Source organism: Balaenoptera physalus, assembly GCF_965194825.1.
Source record: "Balaenoptera physalus genome assembly, chromosome: 3".
Lineage (NCBI taxonomy): Eukaryota > Metazoa > Chordata > Mammalia > Artiodactyla > Balaenopteridae > Balaenoptera > Balaenoptera physalus.
The window spans coordinates 12,744,329-12,768,387 of NC_138890.1; the positions used below are offsets into that span (position 1 = coordinate 12,744,329).

Below are 24,059 nucleotides of genomic sequence, written 5' to 3' on the forward strand. Positions count from 1 at the left end.
GTTGTCCCTTTTTCCTGAGAATTATTTAATCAAGTCGTTCTCATCTTGGCTGCTCATTGGAGTCACGTGGGGGTGCTTTTTAAAATCCCACAGGCTGGGAATTCCCTGGTGGTCCAGTGGTTAGGACTCCATGCTTTCACTGCTGAGGGTGCTGGTTTGATCCCTGGTTGGGGAACTGAGATCTCGGAAGCTGCACAGCATGGCTGAAAATTAAAAAAAATAAAATAAAATGCCACAGGCCATACCCAACACCAGTTACAGTAGAGTGTGGGATACAACCTGAGCTCAAGTTTAAGTTCCTCAGGTGAGTCCAATGTGCAGCCAGAGTTGGCAGACTTTTTCTGTAAAGGGCCAGATATTAATTATTTCAGTCTTTGTGGCCAAAATGTCTCTGTCACAGCTACTCTCAACTCTGCTGTTGTAGCAGGAAGACAGCAAGGATGAATGGGTGTAATTATGCCTCTTCTCCAGGAATGGAGTGTGGATCAAACAATTGGGGTGACCAGGTGATTTGCCTGCACCTGCCTGTCACACAGTATTTTCTGAAAATGGGAACTGTTATTGTTGCTGTTATTACCACCCTCAATATATTCATTTGGTCATTCCACAAGCATCTCCTGCACCAGCTGGTGTGCCAGGCATGGGGGACACAGACATGGCTCTGCTCTGGACCTTGCCCCAAGGGATGTCCCAGAAGGTTCTTTGGGAGAAGTCGGAGGGTAGGAATTGAGGAGAGTTAGGTCTGTGGAGAAGGCACCTGCTCTGTGAGTTACCTGTGTCCCTTTGTTCTGGGGAAGGACTATCTCGCTCACCCTTAGGTCCCCCTGAACACCTCCAAAAAAATAGTGGCCTTATGAGAACAGCTGATGAAATCAAGCAAGTTTGAACTAGGGCCTGAAGGGTGGATGGGATTTGGGTAGGAAACCGAGAGGTGGGCAGGCATACCAGGGAATGTGCACAGTTTGGGCAAAGGCGGGGAGGTGGGAATGAGCACAGTGCCAGGGAGACCAGAGGTACCACCTGCAGGTATGAGGGAGCCACGGCATCTTCTTGAGCTGGAGAGTCCCCATGATGGGAATGCAGTATGAGCAGCCAGTGAAAAGGAAACAGTGGTCTTGGAGAGGACAAACTGAGGAACACAGCATAGGTTTGGGAAGTGTACACATTTCCTAGGGCTACTTTAACAAAAGTACCACAAACTGGGAGGTTTAAAACAGAATTTATGATCTCACTGCTCTGGAGGCCAGAAGTCCAAAATCAAGGTGTCGGCAGGGCCATTCTCCCTCTGAAGGCATTAGGGGAAGATCGTTCCAGGCCTCTCTCCTAGCTTTTGGTAGCCTCAGATGCTCCTTGGCTTATAGAAGCATTGCTCCAATCCTCCATCTTCATATGATGTTGTCCCTGTGTCTTCACATTGTCCTCCCTCTGTATGTGTCTGTCCAAATTTCCCCCTTTTTATAAGGACACCAGTTATCTTAACCTAGTTAAATTTGGAAAGACCCTATTTCCAAAGAAGGTCACGTTCTGAGGTTCTGGGGGTTAGGACTTCAATATATCTTCTGGGGGGACACCATTCAACCTGTAACAGGAAGGTTCCAGAGGTGCCAAGAATGACTTGCCCAGGGCAGGCATGTCAGTGGCTCCTTAGCAAGCCTCCGCCAACTTCCAGGGCTATGGGTGTCTGTATCCACCTCCACTTCTCCAGACTGAGGGCTGGGTCCTCTCAGGGGTCCTGGCAACACCCAGCATGGGTGGGCCCCAAGGGGCCTCTCCGAGCATTTATCACATGTGGGCGAGGCCATGGGAGAGGGTTGAGTTTGGACCAGTGAGGAGGAGAGGAGAGTCCTACCTGGAAAGGTCTCCCTGGGCTGGTTTAGCTACAGAAGGGGTGGAGAGAAGGGGTGAGGACAACCCCCCCCAACCCCATAGGCAGCTGTCCAGGGGGCCAAGGTCTCAGAGGCTGAGTGGCAGACGCAGGTGCAAATCCTGCTAGGATGCCAATGGGCACTGGCTTTGCCCCTCTGAGCCTTGACTTCCCCTTCGGGAAATGGTATGGGCATAGTTTTCTGGACTAAATGCCACCTCCAGGGCCAGGAGCTTGGCACAGGCTGGCATACAGTGGGGCTGCAGGGCTGGAGGCAGCTGCATTTGCTGTGAGGCACTGCTGGAGGGAGGGGGCAGAGGGAGGATGCATCCCTGAGGGCTGGTACCACCCCCTCAGAGGCTGGACCTCTCCCTAGAGCAAGGGCAGCTGCCCCTCCACCATCCAGGGCCCCCAGCCTGGCCCTGGGGTGGCGCACGTGGGAGGGTTGGGCATGGGCTGCCCAGGTGTGCTGAGGTTAAAATTGCCTTGTGGTTTCTCCCTGCTCCGCCGGGTCCTGCCAGAGCTCAGAAGTAAGTCTCTTCCTGGGGGTTAGTGCATGTGGGCACTGTGGGTGGTGGCTGAACCGCCCTCCAGGCCCTGCTGCCCCCTGCATGCCAGGAGGGAACGGGCTGCAAGGGGGCTAACCTCCAACTTGCCCCTCATCCCCCACTGCATATCCCACAAGGTGACTCTGGGTGGGGTGGGTGCATGGAGGACCCCTGACCCCACTGCAGCCTCTGCACAACCCCACCTGCCCACCTGTCCCCCAGGCTCCGGAGTGTGAAGATTGAGCAAGGGAAGCTGAATGACCAGACCAACACGCTCGCAGACCTGGCCAAGGTGAGCAGGGCAGGGTGAGGTGGGGCAGCCCCCTGGGCCAGAAGGAGTTGGTTAGGCCCTCAGAGGAGGATGAGGGATGTTCAGTAAAGGACAAGGCCCAGCTCCTGCCAGGGTGGGAGGGACAGGGCTGGTGCCCATAGTATAGACAGGTGACCCAGGCAAGTGATGCAGGGCAGGCAGGGACCAGCCACCAGGGAATACGAGCCCTGTCTGCAGGGGTCCACTGTGACCAGAGGCTCCAGTTGTTAGAGTGATGCCAGAAATCTACATCTGTGTGTAAAATCTTTACTTTTTAACATTGGCAGCTATTTTATCAGCCTTTTTTTTTTTTTAATTTCTTGGCCACGCCGTGCGGCGTGTGGGATCTTAGTTCCCTGACCAGGGTTCAAACACACGTCCCCTGCAGTGGAAGTGTGGAGTCTTAACCACTGGACCACCAGGGAAGTCCCAATTTTTGTCAGCCTTTTTTTTTTTTTTTGGCAGCTATTTTACATTTTTAATTAATAGCTAATAAAAAGTTTTAATAAGAATATGTAATTAGTGGGCTAAATTGGTGAAGTGGTACTTTCATATTTAGAAATGTCATCTACATACAAGCTCTAAAATCTATGAGAAAAACAAATTTCTTTTGCTAGGGTTATAAGTTCAAATTATAGCATCGGAGGAGAAAGCTTATTTGTATAGCAATTAAACATCTTTCAGGAAATTAAAGTTGATTGCAAGAGCTCTGTAAGATCGGTGTGTGTTATAAATGGATCTATTTGTTGGTTCTAATGTCAGGTCCCATCCAATTTCCCGCTTTTTATTCATCCATTAGAAGATATGTCAACTGACTCAACTTCAGTTGGGCAAGCTCTTAGAATATTTGTCACACTCTTCTGAACTCCCTTTTGCCCTTTCATAAATAGTTCATGTGTGAACTATGCTCATTGGCTCCATCTCCTAATCAATTAATCAATCTGAGCCTAATTTAATATTATCTTTAGAAAATGTTAAGTCCTCTCCTATTTTACTACTTATACTCATCACATTTTGGACTCGCTCTCTTCGCCATTAGCAAGAGAATGCAATTTAATTAAATACTAACGGGGGACTTCCCTGGAGGTACAGTGGTTAGGACTCTGCGCTTCCACCTAAACTTAATTTGAAAGGGAACATTACAGAGGAAAAAACATATTCTAGAACCCTGAAGAAATAATTCAATCGTTAGTAGAAAGAACATAATCCTAAGAGCATGTAGAAATCCTTGGCCAACTAATTTGATGTCATATGAGATTACAGCTCCAAATACATATCGAATGCCTTTGAAAAATTCAGGTACTAGATATTATAGTTTGGATTATCCATATCACACTTCCTTCATTAGTACAGATGATTAAAATGTGAATTTATAAAAGTTATTTAAACCTTATAATTACAGCAGTATACTCCTCTCAAAATACATTTAATGAAGGCTTCTTCCAAGTAAGTCTTTCACTGGATTGGATATAAGGGTTTCTAATTTTTTTTAATTTAACGAGGTTAAAATGTTTTCCAATATTAAATTTTAATGCTTTCCAAGGTTGCTGATTTAATTTGTATCTCTCCAACAAAAACAAAATATATATTCTAATAAAAATTTAAACCTCAGAGAGGGCCAAAAAAGAACCATCCAAGGGCTGGTGCCTCCAGATGTTACTCTCTGGCCCGGGGGACTTTGTGACCCCTTGAGGCGGGCTGGGGTGAGGGTCTGCGGCCCTACGGGGGTGGAGGGTGGAGGGTGGGGAGTGGGGGGCGGGCAGAGGCATTTGTTCATCCTCGGATGGGGTTGGCCTACCAGTAACAGGAAACGGTGGAAGGCACGGCTCAGGTAAAGGCTTGCGGACCGGAAGGGAGAGGCTGCAGGTACAGTGCGGAAAGAAGGAGCTGTGGGGTGGATGACCTGTCTCCCTCCCACAGATCGAGAGGTTGGAGTGGGATAGGGTGTGGCACAGCCCCTTCAGCCCTCGCATCTGACGCCCACGACGGGCGGTGAGCTGCGGTCCGTCTGGGGGTCTAGCCTGCGCGGAGCTGGGCTGAGACTCGGAACGGTGGTCTAGCGCCACCTGGTGGCTAGAGCGGCATTTGCACCTAGGGCTGTTTTGCGTGTCCCGCCTACCCCCTGCAACTCCCGGGCCCATCTGGACTGTGGCAGAACCAGCCCCTGCTTGCTGGGTTGTGGGGATCAGTCGAGGTGGCAGGGATGCCCCACCACCTGCTGTAATGTAATTATTGTGTCTGTCGTGTTGCCCGGTCTGTGATAGGGTCAGATTCTTGGGGTCACCTCTCCCCACCCAGACTTCTATCCCCTCCCCAGTCGAATGTGGAAAGCAGGGATAGTTCACAACCGAGCCTCCTCCCCTCGACCGTGTCCCCAGCCTGGAGCAACACCAGTCCAGAATCACCCAAGACCACCCTCTGGCTTTACAGGCCATGCGGCTAGTTCATCCCCTCATGGCAACTCTGGTCACATCCGCTGGGCCCCAAGACCTCCCTTGACATTCCCCTGGACTGCTGGCCCCGAGCCTGGCACTCAAGACCTGTGTCTCCGCTCCCCTCGCCTATTCTCCCACCACTCCCTGGGGCCCAGCAAGATACCTTCGGTTGGGTTGGGGGTGCGCTCACAGTTGCTCCTCACTTGGGTCCAATTAGTGGGCCCCCACCCAACCGGGGCTAGTCTGCCATCTCTCTGCAACCACCCCTCCCTCTCTCTCACCTGGCCTCTCCTCTCTCCCACCCTCCCTGTCTCTGACAGACCCAGAATGTCATGTACAACCTCATGTCCGAGCTGCACGCCCAGCACGAGGAGCTTGAGGCCCGCCTGGCTGCCCTTGAAAGCCGCCTGGATGCATTGGGCGCCTCCCTGCAGGCCTTGCCGGGTCTCATCGCCCAAGCCATACGTCCGCCTCCACCACCCCTGCCTCCCCGGCCTGGCTCCGGCCCACTGGACCAGGTGGCTCGGAGTCCCCCACACCGACGGCCACCCACGGCCCCTTCAGACTGCGGGTGACGGCTCTGCCTGCCACCAGACTCCTCAATCTTGGCCATCGTGTGGCCGCCACCTCCACGCCACCCAAGAAGCCCTGTACAGTGGCGCCTCTTGGAGTTCAAGGAGCTGAAACCGAGTTGGGCTGATTGAACTGGGGCCCGCCAGACTGTCCGGGAAGAGGGCAGGGCCGTAAGGCAGGCAAGGGCAGGGGCGGGCCACCACCGGCTTCCTCCCTGATTGGAGCTGGGAGAGCCCGGAGCTTCCTCTGGTCCTCTGCCACCCCCAACCCCTGGCTCTCCCCAGGCTCCCGGTGGGTGCGGAGCAGCCAGGAGAGGGGTCCTTGCCAGTTCCAAATAAAGCAGGACCCACCCACTTGCTGCCTGTTGTGCGTGGCTGGGGGACACTCATAATCACAACATGGGAAGTAGATACCCAGCCCTGGGGGTCCAGACCGGATGTGGGGTCAAGGTGAGCCCATCCCCATCCTAGGCAGGTTGTCTCCCGGGCCTGAACTCAATCAGAGACGCCTCCCTGAGGACGTCTGCGCCAGTCCCACCTGACACCGATTGAGGGACCCTGCAGAGAGCATGGCCCAGCCCTGGCCTACAGGAGGCAGCGGAGAGTCAGGACGTCCTTCCAGCTGGCTTTGCTGGAGCGCCCACTAGGGGCCAGCGGAGCTGTGGGTCATGGTCCAGTGGGGGAAGAGACATGAGTGAGGAGGGCCATTAAGTCTTAGGCGGACATGGATTGAGCACCTGCTGTATACAGGCAATGTAATGTAAATTATCACACTGACTCTTCACCAGAACCTGACCAGGGTAGGATGGGGAGACTCAGAGAAGTCAAGCCACCTGCCTGGGGCTACAGAGTGAGGAGGGGTGAGCCAGGATTTAAACTCAGGGGTCCATAGGCCAAAGGGAAGAATGGACTTGGTGGAGGGCACTCCATGGGGAGGGGAGTGGTGTGATCCTGGGGTTTGAGGGGCCCCTCTGGGGCAGGATGGAGGGGAAGGTTCTAGACATAAGTAGAATCAAAAGGTCCCTCCAGGCCTTGAGCTCAGAGTGCTGGAGTCAGGTGGGGCCCGCAGGCAGATGCTGGGCCCTGGGTGGAGAGGGAGGCTAATCTGGGTCCAGCTGAGAGCCCAGGCTCTGGCAGCCTCCGATAAGGCCATGGGCCACCTGGCTGGAAGTGATAGGTGGGGCACAAGAGCAAGAAGGGTCTGGGGAGGTGTCAGTGGGCTGTGGTCAGACGTGAGTTCGAGTCCTGACTCTAACACCGGTGGATGCCCGTAGGCAGTGGCTGCCCCTCTGGGGGCCGCAGTTTCCTCTTCTGTAGGATCGGATGCCGAAAACAGGGCACGGTGCTCACCTTTGGGAGAACCCAGTCTGACGGAGGAGGCGTAGTAAACACACAGCAGTCACAAACACAGCGACCAGAGCCGTAAAGAAATAAGTCCAGAGCATGACTCTAGTGACATTTGGGCGTGGGTGAGTGGGAGAGCAGATGTGGGGAAGGGCGTTCCTAGCAGCGACAGCCAGTGCAAAGGCCAAGAAGCAAGACTTGGTGTGTTTGCGGAACAACCAGATGGAGGCTGGGGCGGCGCCTGGTCCAAAGGTGCCGTGTACGGGACGAATGAGTCCATACGACAGAGCCCGGTGGCTGCCTCCGCTCCGCGCCAGCCACAACCGCCCCAGCCCGTCTCTGACTCAAAAAAACAGGGCCCGCCCCGCCCTGGGGGTAGCAAAGTCAGCCGCGCGGACACGCGGGCGGCACGTCCCCGGAGGCCCGAGCGCGTCACGGGGCTGACGCGGAGGACCAGGAAGTCCGCCAGCTACGCGCCGGCCGGGACCCGGCGGCGCCCGCACAAAGTTCTCAGAAGCAAGAGAACGCTCGGGGGGCGCCCGGCGCGGCGAAGACCAACGCTGAGACCAGGGAGGTCTGCAGACGCGCCCCAGCTGTGCGCCTGGTCGCCGGGTGCCCGGCGGGCCCGCGCCAGGTGTGGCAGCCCCGCCGTGCGCCCCGGCCCGAGCCATGCGCCCGGGGGGCGTGCGCAGCTTCGCGCTGGAGCTGGCCCGGGACCCGGGCGGCGCGTACCGCGGTGGGGAGCGCCTGTGCGGCCGGGTGCTGCTGGAGACGGCGTCGCCGCTGCGGGTGACAGCTCTCGAGGTGGCGGCGCGCGGCGGGGCGGTCACCCACTGGCTCGAGGGCCGAAGCGTGGGTGTAAATGCGGTGTCCAGCGACTACGCGGCCGCCGAGACATACCTGCGGCGGCGGCAGCTGCTGCTCCGAGGTGAGCCGCTCATCCCCCCCCCCCCACCCCGAGCCAGGATCCCCCGGGACCCTCTACCCAGGTCTGGGCGCCCCTCTCCAAAGCCAGCCTTTCGACTTAGAGGCTGTGTGGTCGGGTGACCCTTCTCAAGAGGTGGAGACCTCCTCCTCAGGGTGTGGACCCTCCTACAGGGTGGGACACCCACCCACCTACCCCCCTCCAAAACCCTCTTTTCCAGGAGCTCCTCCTAGGGTCTGGGCGCGCCCCCCCCCCTCCAGAGCCGGGACGCCCTCGACCTAGAGGCTATGCTGTGGGGAGCCCCCCCATATGGAGTCTGGGGGATCCCTTGGTGGAACTGGGAGTTCCTCCTCTCTGGACTCTAGGATGCCACGTTAGCCCCAGGCCTGGTGTCTCTGATTGCCAGAGAAGGCCCCTGTCTCACGCCCTGCCAGTGCCCCTTACCAGTTTTTACAGGAAGGGTTGTTCGCTGGGTTGGGGGTTCTGGTGGTGTTTGCAGGTGAGCGGGTGCGACTGCATCCCAGGCAGGGAGAAGACTTGGGGTGGGGTCAGATCAGGCTGGGAGTCTTAGGTGTTGGGCATGTCCCTACCTTGCTCTGAACCTCAGTCCCCCACCCTCAGGCCATACAGCCAGTCGGGAGCAGAACAGGGCCAACAGAAAGAGTAAGTCTGTGCCCCAGCACTGTGCTATGTGGCTGAGGAGGGTGTTGGTCTCTCTGGGCTGCCCTGGCCACCTCCTCTTGGGGAAGGCAGACCTCACCATACCCATCTGCAAGATGGGCAGAAGCAGGAAGCAGCTCGAACCTGGCTCCCCCCCGCAGCCCCCTTTTTTCCAGCAGTGCACACACTAGATGCTTTGCCTACAGGTTTGCAAACTTGTCCCAACGGCCCCCAGGTGTGGGGGCCTGAGCAGCTGTGGAAACCGAGGCATAGCCGGCAAGGGGTGAGGCAGGAAGGGGCCCTGTAGTCACTTCCCTTTCCCTGTGACTTGAGGGAAATTGGGGCTGGTCTCACCCTACAGTCCTCCTGGTCCCACTCACTGGTAGCTTCCTTAAGATACTGGTGGAGGGGTAAAAAAAAAAAAAAAAAAAAAAAGATACTGGAGGGGTGAAGCTTGTGGAGTTGCTTTGTGACCTCTAGTGAGGCCCTGCCCCTCTCTGGGCCTCTGGGGACCCATCTGTGAAACGGACTGAGGGCACTGGCTCAGAATGAGCCTTCCTGGGACTACCCTGGCCGTCCAGTGGTTAAGACTCTGGGCTTCCACTGCAGGGGGCGTGGGTTCCATCCCTGGTTGGGGAACTAAGATACCTCGAGCCGAGTGCGGTGTGGCCAAAAAAAAAAAAAAAAAAAACCAAACCAAACAAAAAACCCAAAAGAGCCTTCCCACCTCCCCAGGGTCACTCCATTCCCCACCTCCTCCTGGGCTTATAGCCTCCTGTCCTCTTTCTAGGCTCTATTTGGCCCCTTATTTCAGCCCCAGAGCCCCCTCCTCCGGGAACCCCCCCCCCCCAGGGTGATCACTGAGTGGACAGCCTCTACCCCTCTCTTCCGGCCTGCCCTTACCCCTATCACTGATTGGTTGTGTCCGTTTATGGCTGCCGCCCGCTGGGTGTGCCTTGGCCTCAGGGGGTCCCGGTGTGGCCTGAGCCAGACTCAAAGGGGATGGCCAAACTAGGGGGTGGGTTCAAGCAGCAGTGCATCCCTCTGTCACCAGAGGGCGCAGGCGCTCCGCAAATCGCGATCAGTCAGCTCCCAACTAGGAAACCGTGCATGTGGTTCTTCTCCGAGGAGACTGAGGTCCACAGACGGTTTACCGCCCCAAGGGCACACCGCAGCCTTGAATCCGGGGATTCCGTGAGCTTCCCCGGTACTCGGCTCTGTCCGTGAGAGGAAGAGTTAGGCCTAGAGGACAAGTAGGAGTTTGCGGAGGCGGGGGAGGGAGGGCAGGTGCTGAAGGTTTGGAAAGGAACGTCGGGGCAAAAGCACTGAGGCGCAGCCGACTGGCAGTGTCAGGAGCGGGCTGATGACTCGGGAGAGAGGCTCTGGGAGGGGTCGAGTAGGGGCTACACCGTGATTCATGCACAACCCTCTGAGGTCGGGAATGATTTTCTTCTGGCTCTACAAACGTGGAGACTCAGGCTCCAAATGGTTGTCACTAGCCCGGGTCAGCCAGCTGAGCGGGTTTCAAATCAGAGGAGGGGGCAGTAGGCGCCCGAGTGGAGGGAGGCCCCATCCACTTCTTCCTCCCTCCCCCATTGCACAGGGCGCGGGAAACTGAGGCCCGAGGTAGTTAGTCCTAGGCTCTCAGGGCCTCGATTGGGGCCTGGCTGTTAACACACCCTTCCAGCTCGGGCTGGACGTGCATCGAGTCACGTCTGCAAGTGGCTGGCCGGTTGATGATTAAACCGACGGCAGAATGCTCTTGCTGGATGACCTCAGGCCCGAGTCCTCCAGGCCTCAGTTCTTCCTCTTGACCCCCGGAGTCTGAGAGATACTTGCTCTGTCCCGCAGTGCTTTAGTCTCACTCCAGGGTGCACTAGGGTAAAGGGCAGCGGGTCGCGAGCCTGGGCTGTTGTTATTTTGCTCCACGCGTGGGTGGAGCCACGCCTCTCGGCGCGCCATTGGCGTATTCCTCTCCGGGGGCGGGACCTGCGTCTCGCCCCGCCCCTCCCTGCCGTATAAATGCGGCGCCGGCGCAGGCAGTGAGGAGTTTCTGGCCTGATCAGCGAGTGCGCCTGCGCGCGCCTGGTGGGTTCGCGTTCTCAGGCTGTAGCGTCCGCACCTCGCGCCTCCGCGTCGCGGGTTCGAAGCCAGGGACCGCGCGCCGCGAGTTCGTATCCCAGCCGCGATGCTGTTCGACAAGGTGAAGGCGTTGGTGGTGCAACTGGATGGTGCGAACGCGGGCGCCGAGCCCGTGTTCAGCGGCGGCCAGGCGGTGGCCGGCCGGGTGCTGCTGGAGCTGGCGGGCCCGGCGCGCGTGGGCGCCCTGAAGCTGCGCGCGCGGGGTCGCGCCCACGTACACTGGACCGAGTCGCGCAGCGCGGGCTCGAGCACCGCGTACACGCAGAGCTACAGCGAGCGCGTAGAGGTTGTGAGCCACCGTGCCACACTACTCGCGCCAGGTACCAGCTGGGGACCCCTGCACGGCGCGTGCTGCGCGCTCCGGGAGCCCCTCACAGCCACTGAGCCTCCCCTTCTTGCTCCTACCTGCAGACACCGGAGAGATGACAACGCTGCCTCCTGGACGCCATGAGTTCCCATTCAGCTTCCAGCTGCCACCGTAAGTCAAATGGGGTGGAGGATTGCAGGGGAGTCCCTAAGTCTGCAGCCCCTTCCAGGTTTGGGACTCCACTGCTCGGTATCTGGGGACCCCCGAGCCGCAAGACTGTCTCCCGGGGGGGCCCCCCCAGGAGTGCCTCGTGTTTCTCATCCCTGTACGTCTTTGGGAATCTCCCACCCGGTTGTCTGTGGATCTCACCCACTGAAGCCCCTTTCCTCCACCCCCAGGGCGCTAGTGACTTCATTTGAAGGCAAACATGGCAGCGTCCGATACTGCATCAAAGCCACCCTGCACCGGCCCTGGGTCCCTGCCCGCCGGGCAAGGAAGGTGTTTACTGTTATCGAGCCTGTGGACATCAACACACCGGCTCTGCTGGTGAGCCGCTGCCCTTGGGGAGGTGGGATGGGAGCACCACAGGCAGGGTCCTGGCTATTTGGTGACTGGCTCCTCACTCCCTTCTCAAAGTGGGGGTCACAGCTGAGCCCTGGCAGGGAGGGAGGCAGTGGGGGAGGTAGGCATGGGAATGCCTGTGGAGTCCAGTGGAGCCAGGTGCAAGTCCCAGGGGCACCAGTTGGCTGTGTGTTTCTGGATGAGTGTCTCGCCTTCTCTGAGCCTCCTGTGCCTCCTCCGTGAAATGTGACACAGTCAGAGCTTGCAATAATAATGGCTTACTAAGCACTCATTACGCACTAAGTGCTTGGCTTGTTTGCTTGTTTTCAGCTTAATGAGATGGGCCATATTCCTGGATCCATTTTACAAATAGTTTCTAGAATGTTAAAAAGAAACCAGGATACTAGGCCCTGCCCCAAATCCTCCTTCAGCTGAGGGTGGTTTAGAAGCTTCACGGGGTCTGTGGTTGGCACAGTGGGATGCATTTCATGTCCTTTCCCTCCACCCCACCAGGCCCCTCAAGCGGGAGCTCGGGAGAAGATCGCCCGATCCTGGTACAGTAACCGTGGCCTTGTCTCCCTCTCAGCCAAGATCGACCGCAAGGGCTATACACCAGGTAGCAGGTGGGAGGGGCTGGATTGGGAAGAAGGCCCATGTCAGGGTTGCAGGTGGGGAAACTGAGGCCCTGCCATCCCACCCTGCAGGTGAGGTGATCCCCGTCTTCGCCGAGATCGACAACGGCTCCACGCGCCCAGTGCTGCCACGGGCGGCCGTGGTCCAGACACAGACCTTCATGGCGCGAGGTGCCCGCAAACAGAAACGAGCAGTGGTGGCTAGTCTCTCAGGGGAGCCTGTGGGCCCCGGGCGGCGGGCACTGTGGCAGGGCCGGGCGCTGCGGATCCCTCCTGTGGGTCCTTCTATTCTGCACTGCCGCGTGCTACATGTGGACTACACCCTCAAGGTAGAGTATCCTCGGGGGCTGGGGTGGCTGCGTCTGCTCTGTCCTCCAGGCTGGGGGTCCCCCCGCCCCCCATCAAGGCCTCCTGTAGAAGGAGGGTGTGGCCGAGGCTGCCTGGGCACCCTCTGTCATGGCTCCTTCCTCCAGGTCTGCGTGGACATCCCGGGCTCATCCAAGCTGCTCTTGGAGCTGCCGCTGGTCATCGGCACCATCCCTCTGCATCCTTTCGGCAGCCGCTCGTCCAGCGTGGGCAGCCATGCCAGCTTCCTGCTGGACTGGGGACTGGGGGTCCTGCCAGAGCGACCTGAAGGTGAGCTCTCCATCCTGCTGTGGGGGGCATGGGTGGGCAGAGAGGCAGGTGCCTGGCTGACTCCCTCCCCCAGCCTCGAAGCCCCCATCTGTGAAAGTGCTCAGTAACAGTCATGTTGGGAGTATGAATTCCCCCAGAATCCCAATCCAAGGGCACACAGCCCAGCAGCCCCAGAACTGGCACAAGCCAGCTCCCAGCCATCGTCCCCAATTCTGGGGCTCCCCGCCTCCTTTACCAGCCTCACCCACCCCGTCTCTCGATTCCAGCACCTCCCGAGTACTCAGATGTGGTGGCCGACGAGGAGGTGGCAGCCATGGAGCAGAGCCCCTTCCGACTACTGCAGGACCCTGACGTGGGTGTTGAAGGCCCCTTCTTTGCCTACATCCAGGAGTTCCGCTACCGCCCGCCACCCCTGTACTCTGAGGTGAGCTGAGGGGGTTCAAGAAGCCCCTGTGGCTCTCCAGGCCCTGAGAGCCAAGATGAGGGTGGAGAGCCACAGATGAGTTTTAAGTAATGATGGAACTCCTATACATCCCCATACAGGTGCAAGGGCCTGAACCCACCTTGCACCTTAGTCTGTTCCTAGGTGTCACCCCTGGCCAAGTGTGGGAGTGGAGATGAGGAGGGTGGGGAGGGGTGTTTCTGAGCCTCCAGGGCCTCCTGAGACCTGATGGAATCATTTCCCCCCCGCAGGAGGATCCAAACCCACCCTCAGAGGCCATGAGGCCCCGCTGCATGACCTGCTGAGTGGCAAGTGGAAACTTCAAGGGATGAGGCTGTACACGTGCTTCCAGCCAGCGTGGACATGAGTGAGGAGTGGCTGGATCGAGAGCAGACCAGCCTGACTGCGCTGAAGTTGGGGAAACCGAGTCTCAGAACGGGGCAGGGCCATTCCAACATCACACAGAGCAGAGGAAGAGACTCCCAGTCTGGAGTCTGACATATCTGGACTGGTTCTCATAAGGTATCAAATGCCCACCATAAGATCCGAGAGACTGTTCAACCTGTCTGTGCCAGCCTGTGGTCCCCCAGAAGCCTCCAGTCTGGGAGAGACAGAGCCAGACATAAATACTTCCAGGCCCATAGGACCAGAGGAAGGGACCAAGAGCTGGGAGAGTCCAAAGGGGGAGCAGGAAGGCTTCCTGGAGGAAAGGGCATTTTAGCTGAGGCTTTGGTGCATGAATAAGAGCTCGGAGGGCAGGCAAGCAAGCGGAAGGAAAAGTCGAAGAAGGTCAGAGCTGAGTGATGTTTGGAGACTGCCCCCTTCATCTTAGAACTGGGGCTCAGAGAGCAAGTGCCTCAGTCGAGGCCACACTGCAAGGTCTGGCAGGCGAGAGGGCCCAGGAATGAGGCATTCAGGGAAGCAGGTCATCAGAGCTGTGTGGGGCAACAGGGCAACAGGGGCAGCGACTCCAGCCTTTGAAACCTTTGAAAGCCAGAGATTCCTGGCCCAGGCTAGGGTGCCTGGGGGCCCCTCCACACACTCCAGGACGTGAGAGCTGCCTGGGTATTGTATGGCCCGAGAAACCCAGGTTCAGAGTGGGACAGACAAGACCGGCTCCATCACTTGCAAAATGAAGATGTGGGGCCCCTTGTTCAAGAATTCAGAATTTCAAGACGGTGACAGCAGAACATTAAACTAGGCTGCGGGGACAGAGGTCAGCCTGGGGTGACACAGCAGGGCCAGTGTGCTTCTTCTGGGCACCCCATGTGTCCTGGAGGGACAAAACATAATGGGGCAGCTGGACAAGCCCCCAAGTGCAGAGTCCCAGCCCGGGCTGAGGCAGGACCCTCACCTGGGACTCTACATTTCCGTTAAGCCTTAAATTGTTCTCTTTTGTACAGTTATTTTTTAAAAATAAAAGCACGGAGGAAGAGACTGGGCTTAGTGGTTTATTGCCCTCAGGTGCTGAGGAACCTGGGGTGGCCTTGTCCTCCGTCTTGAGTCTGGATCTCAGATGGAATTCCAGGCTGAGGAAGGTTGAGGAGCCCATTGTCCAGAAGGTGAAGGTGAGGCCCAGGGACACATAGGGAGACAGCTCAGGCTGGCGCCAGATGCTTTCCCCTCGTGCAGTAGCAGAGGTTGGGAGCGTGGACGGTGGAGGGCAGGCAGGGGCCTCACCTGTCCTCACAGAATGGAGATGAGGGGACAGAGGGGTGCCAAAGGCAGGAGGAGCCTGCCTGTCTATGCAGTCTGGGCTGGTTTTGCTTTTACTGTGGTTCAATTCATATACCATTTGAAAGTGTACAATTCCTTAGCATTCCTTTTCAGTGTTGGGGCACCATCACCTCTAGCTAGTTCTAGAACATTTTCATCAGCCCCTAAGGAGATCCTGTCCCCATTAGCAGTCCCTATTCCCCGTCCCTTAGTGCCAGGCAACCACTAATCTGCTTTCTGTCTCTGGATTTGCCTGTTCTGGATATTTCATGTAGATGGGATCATAGGATACGCGGCTTTTTGTGTCTGGCTTCTTTCGCTTGGCATATTTGGAGGTTCAACCACTTTTGTTGCAGCATGACTCAGTGCTTCAATCCTTTTTATGGCCAAATAATATTCCATTGTGTAGATGCACCACATTTTATTTATCCACTCACACCCTGTTGATGGACATTTGGGTCGTTTCCACCTCCTAGTGGTTGTGGCTCATGCTGCTGTGGCCGTGCTTATACGAGGATTTGTTTGAATACTCACAAGGCTTTAAGGCAGCCCTAGCGGCGTGGAGGTTGTCATTTTTCTGGAGTTGCAGGTGGGGAAAGTGAGTCCAACGGAATGAGGTAACTTGCTCAGGGTCTCACAGTAGGGACTGATGGAACTGCCACTCAAAACCGCCCCTGGAACTCTGGAATCCATACCCTACAGGCCATGTGACACCCATGTGACACTCCCTGGCAGCCTGGGCTCCACCCCAGACCCTAGGCCACACCCCATTTGGGCGGGGCCCAATTATACCACCCTCTGATAGCCTTGGCTGTGCCCACCAGCCTGCCCAAGGTAGTGAAAATTAACTAGCAGCCCAGAGTGGCCATGGGCAGGGCTGAGGGGCAGGGACAAGGGGTGGACACTGGGAGCTCTGGGGTCAGGCTTTGCTCTCTGTGTGATGATGGGCCGGTCACTTGTTTCTGAGCCTCAGTTTCTCCATCTGAGACTCTGGAACACCTCCTCTCCACCAGTCTAAATTTGGGCCCTGATTCCCAGTGATTCCTAGTCGTGGGGTTCACCCAGCCTTCCCAGTCCAGCAGCATCCACCCTGGGCCGCTGATATGCCATCAAGCTTGGAGCTTTTCAGACTTGGGGTTCCTTGGGGCCTGGCAGCAGAGAGGAGATGTTCCCTTAACACAGTCACCCAGATCCAAGATGGCAGCCTCAGGAGGGGCTGAGTTTCCCCTCAGCTGGATCGTGGGAGACACAAGATCCCAGTTTCCAGATCCATGTTCCCAAACTAAGAAGAGTCTTAGGTGTTTATTGCATTAGCGGATGCGGGTACAGTTCTATGAAAGGTTCCCCCAGGGGGCTTGGGAGGACAAGCCACCTCATGACCCCAGGACTCCTGCGTCTGCAACTATCTGGAACCTGATCCCTAAAGGAGGCAGATTTTCTGGTTCAGATAAATGACAACCAGGATGGAGCTGGCCCAGGCAGCCCAGAATTTGGGGAACTCCCTGAACATAGAGAGGGGCCCACAGAGTATAGAGAAGGGTGGCCAAATATTCTTCTAAGATAAAATCCCTCCCCTCCTTGGTCCCCTAAGACCACCCACCCACCTCTCCCTCCAGCTCCCCCTCCATCCCTGGCTGCTACTCAAACACCCCAAGCCGGTTCCCACCTCAGGGCCCTCGCACATGCGGTTCCCTCTGCTGAAAGGCTCTTCCCTATAGCTGGCTCCTCTTTATCCACCAGCCTTATCTTATCAGGGACACCCCAACCTAAAGTCACCACCCCTCATCACTCCTTCCCCCATCCCCCTGTCCTACTGTTTTCATAGCCTTCGTCAGTCTCTGAAATTCGTATTTAGATATTCACTTGTTTGTCTGAGACCTTGAGGGTGGGGCTGGGTCAGGGCTGTGTCCCTGGACCCAGCACACAGCAGGTATGAGTGACTGGAGGGGACTTCCCATCTACTCTGGTGTGAACAAAGACTCTGATGGGGGTGGGAGTGTCACTGCCTCACGCTTTTTCCCAGGACCCCCTAGAATCAGACCTGTCACCCGTTCAGAGTCAATGCCAGTTCTCTGTCTCTCACCACTGTCTTTTCTGTCTCTGCCTCTCTCACCATCTTTGCCTCCCCCATCTCCGCCTCACGTTGCTCTCTCACTGTCTCTTTAGCTGTTTCTCTGTCACTGTCTCTCGTATCCTCTATCTCCTCCTGTCTCTGACTTACCATCTCTGCATCTCTGTCTCTCTCGCTCACCATCTCTCTTGGTCACCATCTCTCCGTCTCTCTCAGTCTCTGACTCTTTCACCGTCTCTGTCTCCTGCCCTGGCCGGGCCAAGCCTGGGGCATCGGGTGACAGGCAGGCAGGGCGCCTGCTGCTTGTTTTCTACCCTCACTGGCAGCAAGCCCAGCCGGGCTGCTGTTCAGGAATCCTCCAGCCGCCCTGCTCCAGCCACCAGGCTCAGCCACCACCAGCCTCTCCTCCCAGCACATTCTGTCCTGAGCAGGGAGTGCTGGGGCCTGGCGAGCGGGCGGGCAGATGTGTTCCTGCCCAGCTCCAGTTACAGGACAGCCTGTCCTGGTGGCCCTGCTCCCCACCAGCGCTGCCCCCTGACGCCTCCCCTCCTTGCTCTGGGCTTAGATCTTCCTGAATGGGACCCTCTGCCAGCTCATCCCCACCTCAGGGACTTTGCACCTGCTGAGTCTTCCACCTGGAGCTCCTCTCCCCAGGACGTCTCCCTTGTAGACCTCCCTGTCCCTAGACCAGAGAGTCTCCTCAGTCGGATCTTAGTTCCCCGACCAGGGATCGAACCCATACCCCCTGCAGTGGAAGCTTGTGGAGTCTTAACCACTGAACCAGCAGGAAGTCCCATATTTATACGTTTGATTTACATGTCTGTTACCCCAGGGCCCCACTATATCCGCAGCATCGGGCACACGCAGTAGGTGCTTGGTGACTATTTTAGAATTGAAGTCTGCCCGAGCCTCCCAGGCTCACACACACGGCTCCCCAACCCCTCAGCCTGCCTGATCTACCCCAGCCTCTGCCTCCTCCTGACCCTGCCGCCCCCCCTGCTGTTTCCCATGCCCTCACCCCCCCACCAGGAATCTCCCAGCCCTCCCACCTTTGCCCAGGGAGTTCCCTGCACCACCAGATGCACCTTTTTCCAGCAAGGGGCTGGGTCTGTCTTTTAAGCCTGCTGGGCTCTACACACAGGGCCAGCCATGATGCACACACAGGTGCAGCGACACAGAAACGGGCCCGCGAACTCGGGCACACGCAACCCAGAAACCACTAACACAGACCCACATGCCCTCTAACGCCTGTCCAAACAGGTACGACAGCAATGACCGTGCTCATCCCAGCGCTGGGCGCCCATGGCTTGAGGGTCTGTGGGGTGTTCACGTGTGCAGTCCCCCAACTCTGAGGAGGTTATGGCCTCTTTACAGGTGGGGACAGGACGTGGGATTTGAACCCATGCCAAGGTGTACTCAGTCTTGTCCACACGCGCCTCTGCCCTCGCGCCCCCAGCCCGGGAGTCATCCCCCACCTTGTTTTTGATGTTCGGGGAAGGCCAGGAAAGCCCCCAGAAAGCATCAGGCTGGGCAAGGGGCCCAGGAGGAAGTGGTGACTCAGCTGGTGGCCATCAGTGCCTGCCCACGTTGTGCTGCCCCGTCTCGGGGGGAATCACAGAGAGCAACAAGAGAAGATGGGGGAAGGAGGTGCGTGGTAAACAGGACCTCTGAATGGTGGCGGGGGGGGAGTGCCTGGATGACCCCTCTGTGCTCCAACACCTCAGCCATGCTGAGCCCAATTCACAGGTGGGGAAACTGAGGCAAAGAGAACAGGTGATTTGGCCCAAGGCCCCCCAGCCAGGATGGAGCAGGCAGGGGATCCCTAAGTCCTTGGTAAAAGGGTCTTGAGCGCACCTACTCTCCCTGAACACCTTTTGGTGGGCAAAAGGAACCAGGTCGGACTTCCCCGGTGGCCAGTGGTTAGGAATCCACCTGCCAATGCAGGGGACACGGGTTCGATCCCTGGTCAGGGAGGATCCCACATGCTGTGGAGCAACTAAGCCCATGAGCCACAACTACTGAAGCTCACGCGCCCAGAGCCCGTGCTCCACAAGAGAAGCCACCGCAGTGAGAAGCCCGCACACCGCAGTGAAGAGCGGCCCCGGCTCGCTGCAACTAGAGACAGCCCTCGTGCAGCAACGAAGACCCAACATAGCCAAAAATAAATAAATACATAAAAGAAGAGAAAAGGAGCCAGGTCCACTTCCTGCTTCCAGATGTGGACATGGGACCAGGTCTGGCCAATTAGACCTTTTTCTTACCACAGACCCAGGGACTGGTTCAGGGATGGGCATGTGACTCTGGCTGGGCCAATCACTGTGGGAATTTGGGGACTCCCTGGAGGTGATGTTAGCGACCATCTTTGCCACCATGACAAGGACAGCAGAACAGAGTCCAGAGGCGTTATGGTGGAGTCCACAAATACCCGCCACCCTGTGAAGTCAGGGTGGGGCCAGAGGGAAGGATGAGGGCTGAAGGGTCCTGGGAGGGCTTCCAGGAGGAGAGGACACTGGAGTTGGGGCTTTGATGGATGAAGAGGAGTTCACTGGGGGAACTAGAGAAGAGCATTCCAGGCAGAGGGAACAGCCTGTGCAACCCAGCAGACAAAAGAGAGCCAAGCATGTCCTCAGTCATCCCAGTGGCTCTGTGGGGCTGGAGCATAGAGGGGACAGCTGCAGATGTGTTTGTTTATTTGCTCCTGGGCTGGGTCCTCCCCCACCTTCACCAACCCCCAGAGGGTGAGACCAGTTCTGCTTCGTCAGCTGCTGAAGCTTCATTAATGTTTGTGACGTAGGTGGCCCTCCTTTTGGAGACACAGAGGATGGGATGGGTAGAGTGGGTGGTGAATGGGGGGATTGGATTCACAGGGCAGGAGAGCCTGGGGTTGCATGCGCGTGGCCCCAGGAGCCAGGAGGAGCTGGGCCACAGTCCAGGCAGAAAGGGGCAATTCCCTGTCTGTGAATCCTGGACCCCAGGAATGGTGCTCCAGAGGGAGGCAGGCTAGAGCTCAGGGTCTGGACTCCAGGCACCACCTCTTCCTTCCTGTGTGAACTTGGGCTAGTGGCTGTACCTCTCTGAACCTCAGTTTCCTGATCTGGAGTCTGACCTCACTGTAGGACAGGGTCAGTACTGGGGTACAGAGGGGGTGCAGGATCTGTGGGGCTAGATGGGGGGGAGGGGTGCTGCGGCAGTAGGGGAAGGGCTGGGCCTGTCCAGAACATTCCATCAACAGTTCCCAGACTCTTTGAAAACAGGAAGCCAGCTCTCAAGGGAGCCCCCAGCAGTGCTTCCTGAGCCTCCTAGTGACTCAGTCTGGGGGGTGTACTCACACACATGTGTGTTTGCAGGCGGCCTGGAAATAGGTGGAGCCACCAGTGTGTGCATGTGTTTGTGTGTCTGCCTTGTCTGCGGAGTTGCCCAGAGGCGCATGCACACAAGCGTTATGTACTTGAAGGTGGTACACATCTCAGTCAATTCAGGAAGCAGATGCGGGCTGGTTGGTGCATTTGCAAGTCTGGGTCCAGGTGTTAGGCTTGGGTGTCTGTCAGCAGTGGGTACTGGTGTGCCCTGGTAAGCACTAACTGGAATATACTGGCTTGTGCAGGCTTGTGCCAGTACGGGCTGACAGATAGGAGCCTATGCGACACCCCCAGGACTCTGAATCCCCAGGTAAGCCCTGATTCAGCTGCCAGTGGTCACTGTAGATTCCATCTCTTCCCTGCTCCAAACCCACTGTGGCTCCTCCTGGTCCCCAAGGCCCTGCATAGTCCCTGTGACTGCTCCGCCCTCCTTTCCTTTCATCTGCCCCTCACACGTCAGCTCCTGGCTCACCTGCCTCCTTGCTGTTCCTGGAGACTGCCAAATATGTTCCTGCCTCAGGGCCTTTGCACCTGCTATGCCAACTGCCAGCCTGCTCTTCCTTCCCCTCCTCTCCATCTCTCAGGCCTCAGGACACTGGCCTTGGGCAAGACACCCCTCTCCTGATTCTGTTGCAACTGTCTTCCTCTCCTTCCCTAAGTCCTGACCACAGGCCCCAGCTTTGGCCACTTCTCTCTTCATCTTAGGATGGATGAGTGGCCTCACTCTGTAAGCCTCAGTTTATTTTCCTGTAACCTGGGGCCAATCTTGGTGTGGCCTCACTCACCCAGAGTCACCCGGAAAGTGGAAAAGCCTGGATTCAAACCTGGGCTAGCCTGATCTCAGAGGCTTTGTCCTTTCCCATATTAAGTGGGAGACAACCGAGGGTCCAGGACAGTCTAGGGTTACTCAGCCACAGGGACCAAATGGGGCCAAACTGGGGCCTCCTGCAGGTCATGTTCCTGGGATGCCTTTTTCTTGCTCTCAAACTTCTACTCATCCTTCAAAACCCCATCTCCAATGCCCCTTTTCTCTAACCCAGTTCTGACCTCGCAGGCTGAGGGCATTTACATCTGGCCATGCCTATCCCCTCCAGACAGGTCAGGGCTGAGGCCTCTCAGGAGCCTAGCATCACCCAGACAGGTATGCAGAACCATGTTTCTCACATGCCAACTTCCTGGAGCTGGCTCAGGCCCCCCTCCCATGCCTGATTCCCAGGAGGTGACTCCTGCTGGCTTATCACTCTCAGGACCTGCCAAACTCTGTGGTTTAGAAGGGCAGGCAAGACTTTTCCATTCCACCCAGAGGCCCATGTGTTCTGGAAACTCCCTTGCCCAGGCCTTCAACCCCCCTGGCCTTGGCTCACATCAGCTCCGCGCCAGGCTGATTTATCTGTGAAATGGACCCGAGACGTTAGTGCAGTGGGGGTTTTTTGCTTGTGTCTCCGTGCCCCAGCCCCAGGGCAGCCATGGGAGCTATGAAACAAGGCTCAGATCCCATCCCTTATACACCCTCCCAAAAGCCTGTGACGTCCCATGTGGGCCGGCCCCCACAGCCTCCATCACAACAGATTCAGTCCCACCTCAGGACCTTTGCACTTGCTGTTACTTCTATCCAGAGAGCCCTTCCCTCACTCCTCCCAAGATGCTCACCTTCTCCTCCAGGTCTAAGTTCAAACATCCCTTTCTCGCAGGCCCCTCGGCCTCCTTGACCGAAGCTGCGCTGCCTCATTCCCTCTCTCAGCCCTTCCCTTGTGCTTCTGACAATTCATGATTATGACGTATTGGTGAGTTCATGGTCATCTTCCGCCTCCCCTCTGTAATGGGAGCTCTGAGAGGGCAGGGCTACAGCATGCAGTGAGTGTCCAGTGAACACGCAGTAACAAAGGAGAGTGCAGGAACCTAGAGCATGTCCTCCTAAAGGAGAGCCCCCAGCCTCACCCTGGCCTCCAGATCCTTGTTGCCGCCCCCCCGCAGAGCCTGCCTGGTGTTTGCGGCGGTGGGGGGGAGTGAAGCAGAAGGTCCTGCTCAGTTATTCACACACTGGCCTCTCATAAAACCCTCCCCATCATGATCCGGAGCCCCCTTTCCTTCCAGACTCCAGGCCTAGAAAGGCCCTTATTTTTTTTTTTTTAAACTGCATCACTTATTTATTTATTTATTTATTTATGGCTGTGTTGGTTCTTCGTTTCTGTGTGAGGGCTTTCTCCAGTTGTGGCAAGCGGGGGCCACTCTTCATCGTGGTGCGTGGGCCTCTCACCGTCACGGCCTCTCGTTGTGGAGCACAGCTCCAGACGCGCAGGCTCAGTAGTTGTGGCGCACAGGCTTAGTTGCTCCACGGCATGTGGGATCTTCCCGGACCAGGGCTCTAACCCGTGTCCCCTGTATCGGCAGGCAGACTCTCAACCACTGCGCCACCAGGGAAGCCCAAGGCCCTTATTTTGACCTCCTCAGCCCATAGTACAAGTGGGAAATCCAGGTCAGGAGAGGTTCTGCCCCTACGTCCAGGCTGAGTGTGCCCCTCCTCTACTCATAGTCTGGCCGTACCTTACCATCACCTTCCAGAGGAAGTCCAGCTCCTTGGTGCAGGGTTCAAGGTCCTGCCCGAGTGTGCCAAGATCCTTCTTTTTTCCTTTGCCTAATTCTCAGTCACCCTTTTGGTCTCATCTTGGTTGCATTTCCCAGTATTGACTGTTGACACAGTCTCGGGACACATTAACTGCTTGCTGTCAGAGACCAAATAGTCACTGCACCCAGAGTGTCATCACATCACGCTTAATGTGACTCGTACAAAGTAAAGAGGTGCTTTGCATGGTATACAAACATCGTGGACCATTGAACTCGCTGTTTGCACAGTATATGAACACCATGGACCACTGACTACTAACAGGATACTAAGCATAGCATAAGGAACAGCCACTGCCTGAGAGTTTAGATCAGGAGTCAACAAACTTTTTCTATAAGTGGCCAGATTATAAATATTCTCAGCTCTGCAGGCCATACAGTGTCTGTTGCAACTAGTCAATTCAGCTCACTTGAAAGCAGCCACAAACAATACTCAAATGAGTGAGCATGGCTGTAACCCAATAAAACTTTATTTGTGGACACTAAAATTTGAATTTCATGTAGTTTTCATGGGTCACAACATGGTCTTCTTTTGGTATGTTTTCAATCATGGAAAAGTGTGGAAGCTGTTTCTAGGTCTGGCCAGAGCTGCAGTTTGCCAGCACCTTGGTGAGGCGCTAGATGGTTAACAAAGTATCAGGATTCATTGTTTACAAAGTATCAGAACTCTGTTTAAAGTGCTTCCAGATCTCCAGCTAAGAAATACTAGGGCAGGTTGATGACTAACAGTGTCTGACCATTGACAAGTTAACAGGTATCAGGACTGGATATTTACAAAGTATCAGTACAAAGCAGCCGGGATGGCTAATGGGGTGTCAGGATCTGGGTTTAAGTTGGACCCAGCCACTGGTCCCAGCACCGTACTGACCAGATGGGGCACTGCTACCCATTCTCAGAACACTGTTTACCAAGT

General features: G+C 56.6%; 2 protein-coding genes and 1 long non-coding RNA gene across 7 annotated transcripts in view; 2 read left to right on the forward strand and 1 right to left on the reverse strand.

Moving 5' to 3' along the window:
• KCNN1 (potassium calcium-activated channel subfamily N member 1) overlaps window positions 1-6,086 on the forward strand; it is a 29,017-nt gene extending 22,931 nt beyond the window's left edge. For 2 of the 4 annotated variants that reach the window (XM_082453410.1, XM_082453409.1), the window contains exons 8-9: window positions 2,635-2,704; window positions 5,478-6,086. In XM_082453410.1, the coding sequence (XP_082309536.1) occupies window positions 2,635-2,704; window positions 5,478-5,732 (325 nt within the window). In that variant the 3' untranslated portion in view covers window positions 5,733-6,086. Of the gene's footprint in view, window positions 1-2,549; window positions 2,705-5,477 lie in introns of those variants that run through there. The other 2 variants (XR_014261478.1, XM_082453411.1) reach the window with 2 other exon arrangements.
• Window positions 6,087-7,485: 1,399 nt separating this feature from the next.
• ARRDC2 (arrestin domain containing 2) lies at window positions 7,486-14,815 on the forward strand. Of its 2 annotated transcripts, XM_082453413.1 has the most exons (9): window positions 7,486-8,001; window positions 10,830-11,120; window positions 11,212-11,278; window positions 11,506-11,653; window positions 12,182-12,284; window positions 12,373-12,629; window positions 12,774-12,936; window positions 13,203-13,360; window positions 13,630-14,815. In XM_082453413.1, exons 1-9 carry the CDS (start codon window positions 7,743-7,745, stop codon window positions 13,681-13,683), a joined length of 1,500 nt encoding a protein of 499 aa, XP_082309539.1. In that variant the 5' UTR covers window positions 7,486-7,742; the 3' UTR covers window positions 13,684-14,815. The 2 variants fall into 2 exon arrangements, with proteins under 2 accessions (XP_082309539.1, XP_082309538.1); XM_082453412.1 differs by lacking the exon at window positions 10,830-11,120 and having other exon boundaries at window positions 7,492-8,001.
• Window positions 13,705-22,640, reverse strand: LOC309656695. The gene is made up of 2 exons (XR_014261479.1): window positions 17,316-22,640; window positions 13,705-16,242 (listed from the first exon to the last, which is right to left on the reverse strand). It is a non-coding gene; the product is annotated as an uncharacterized lncRNA (long non-coding RNA).
• Between the last annotated feature and the right edge of the window lie 1,419 nt (window positions 22,641-24,059).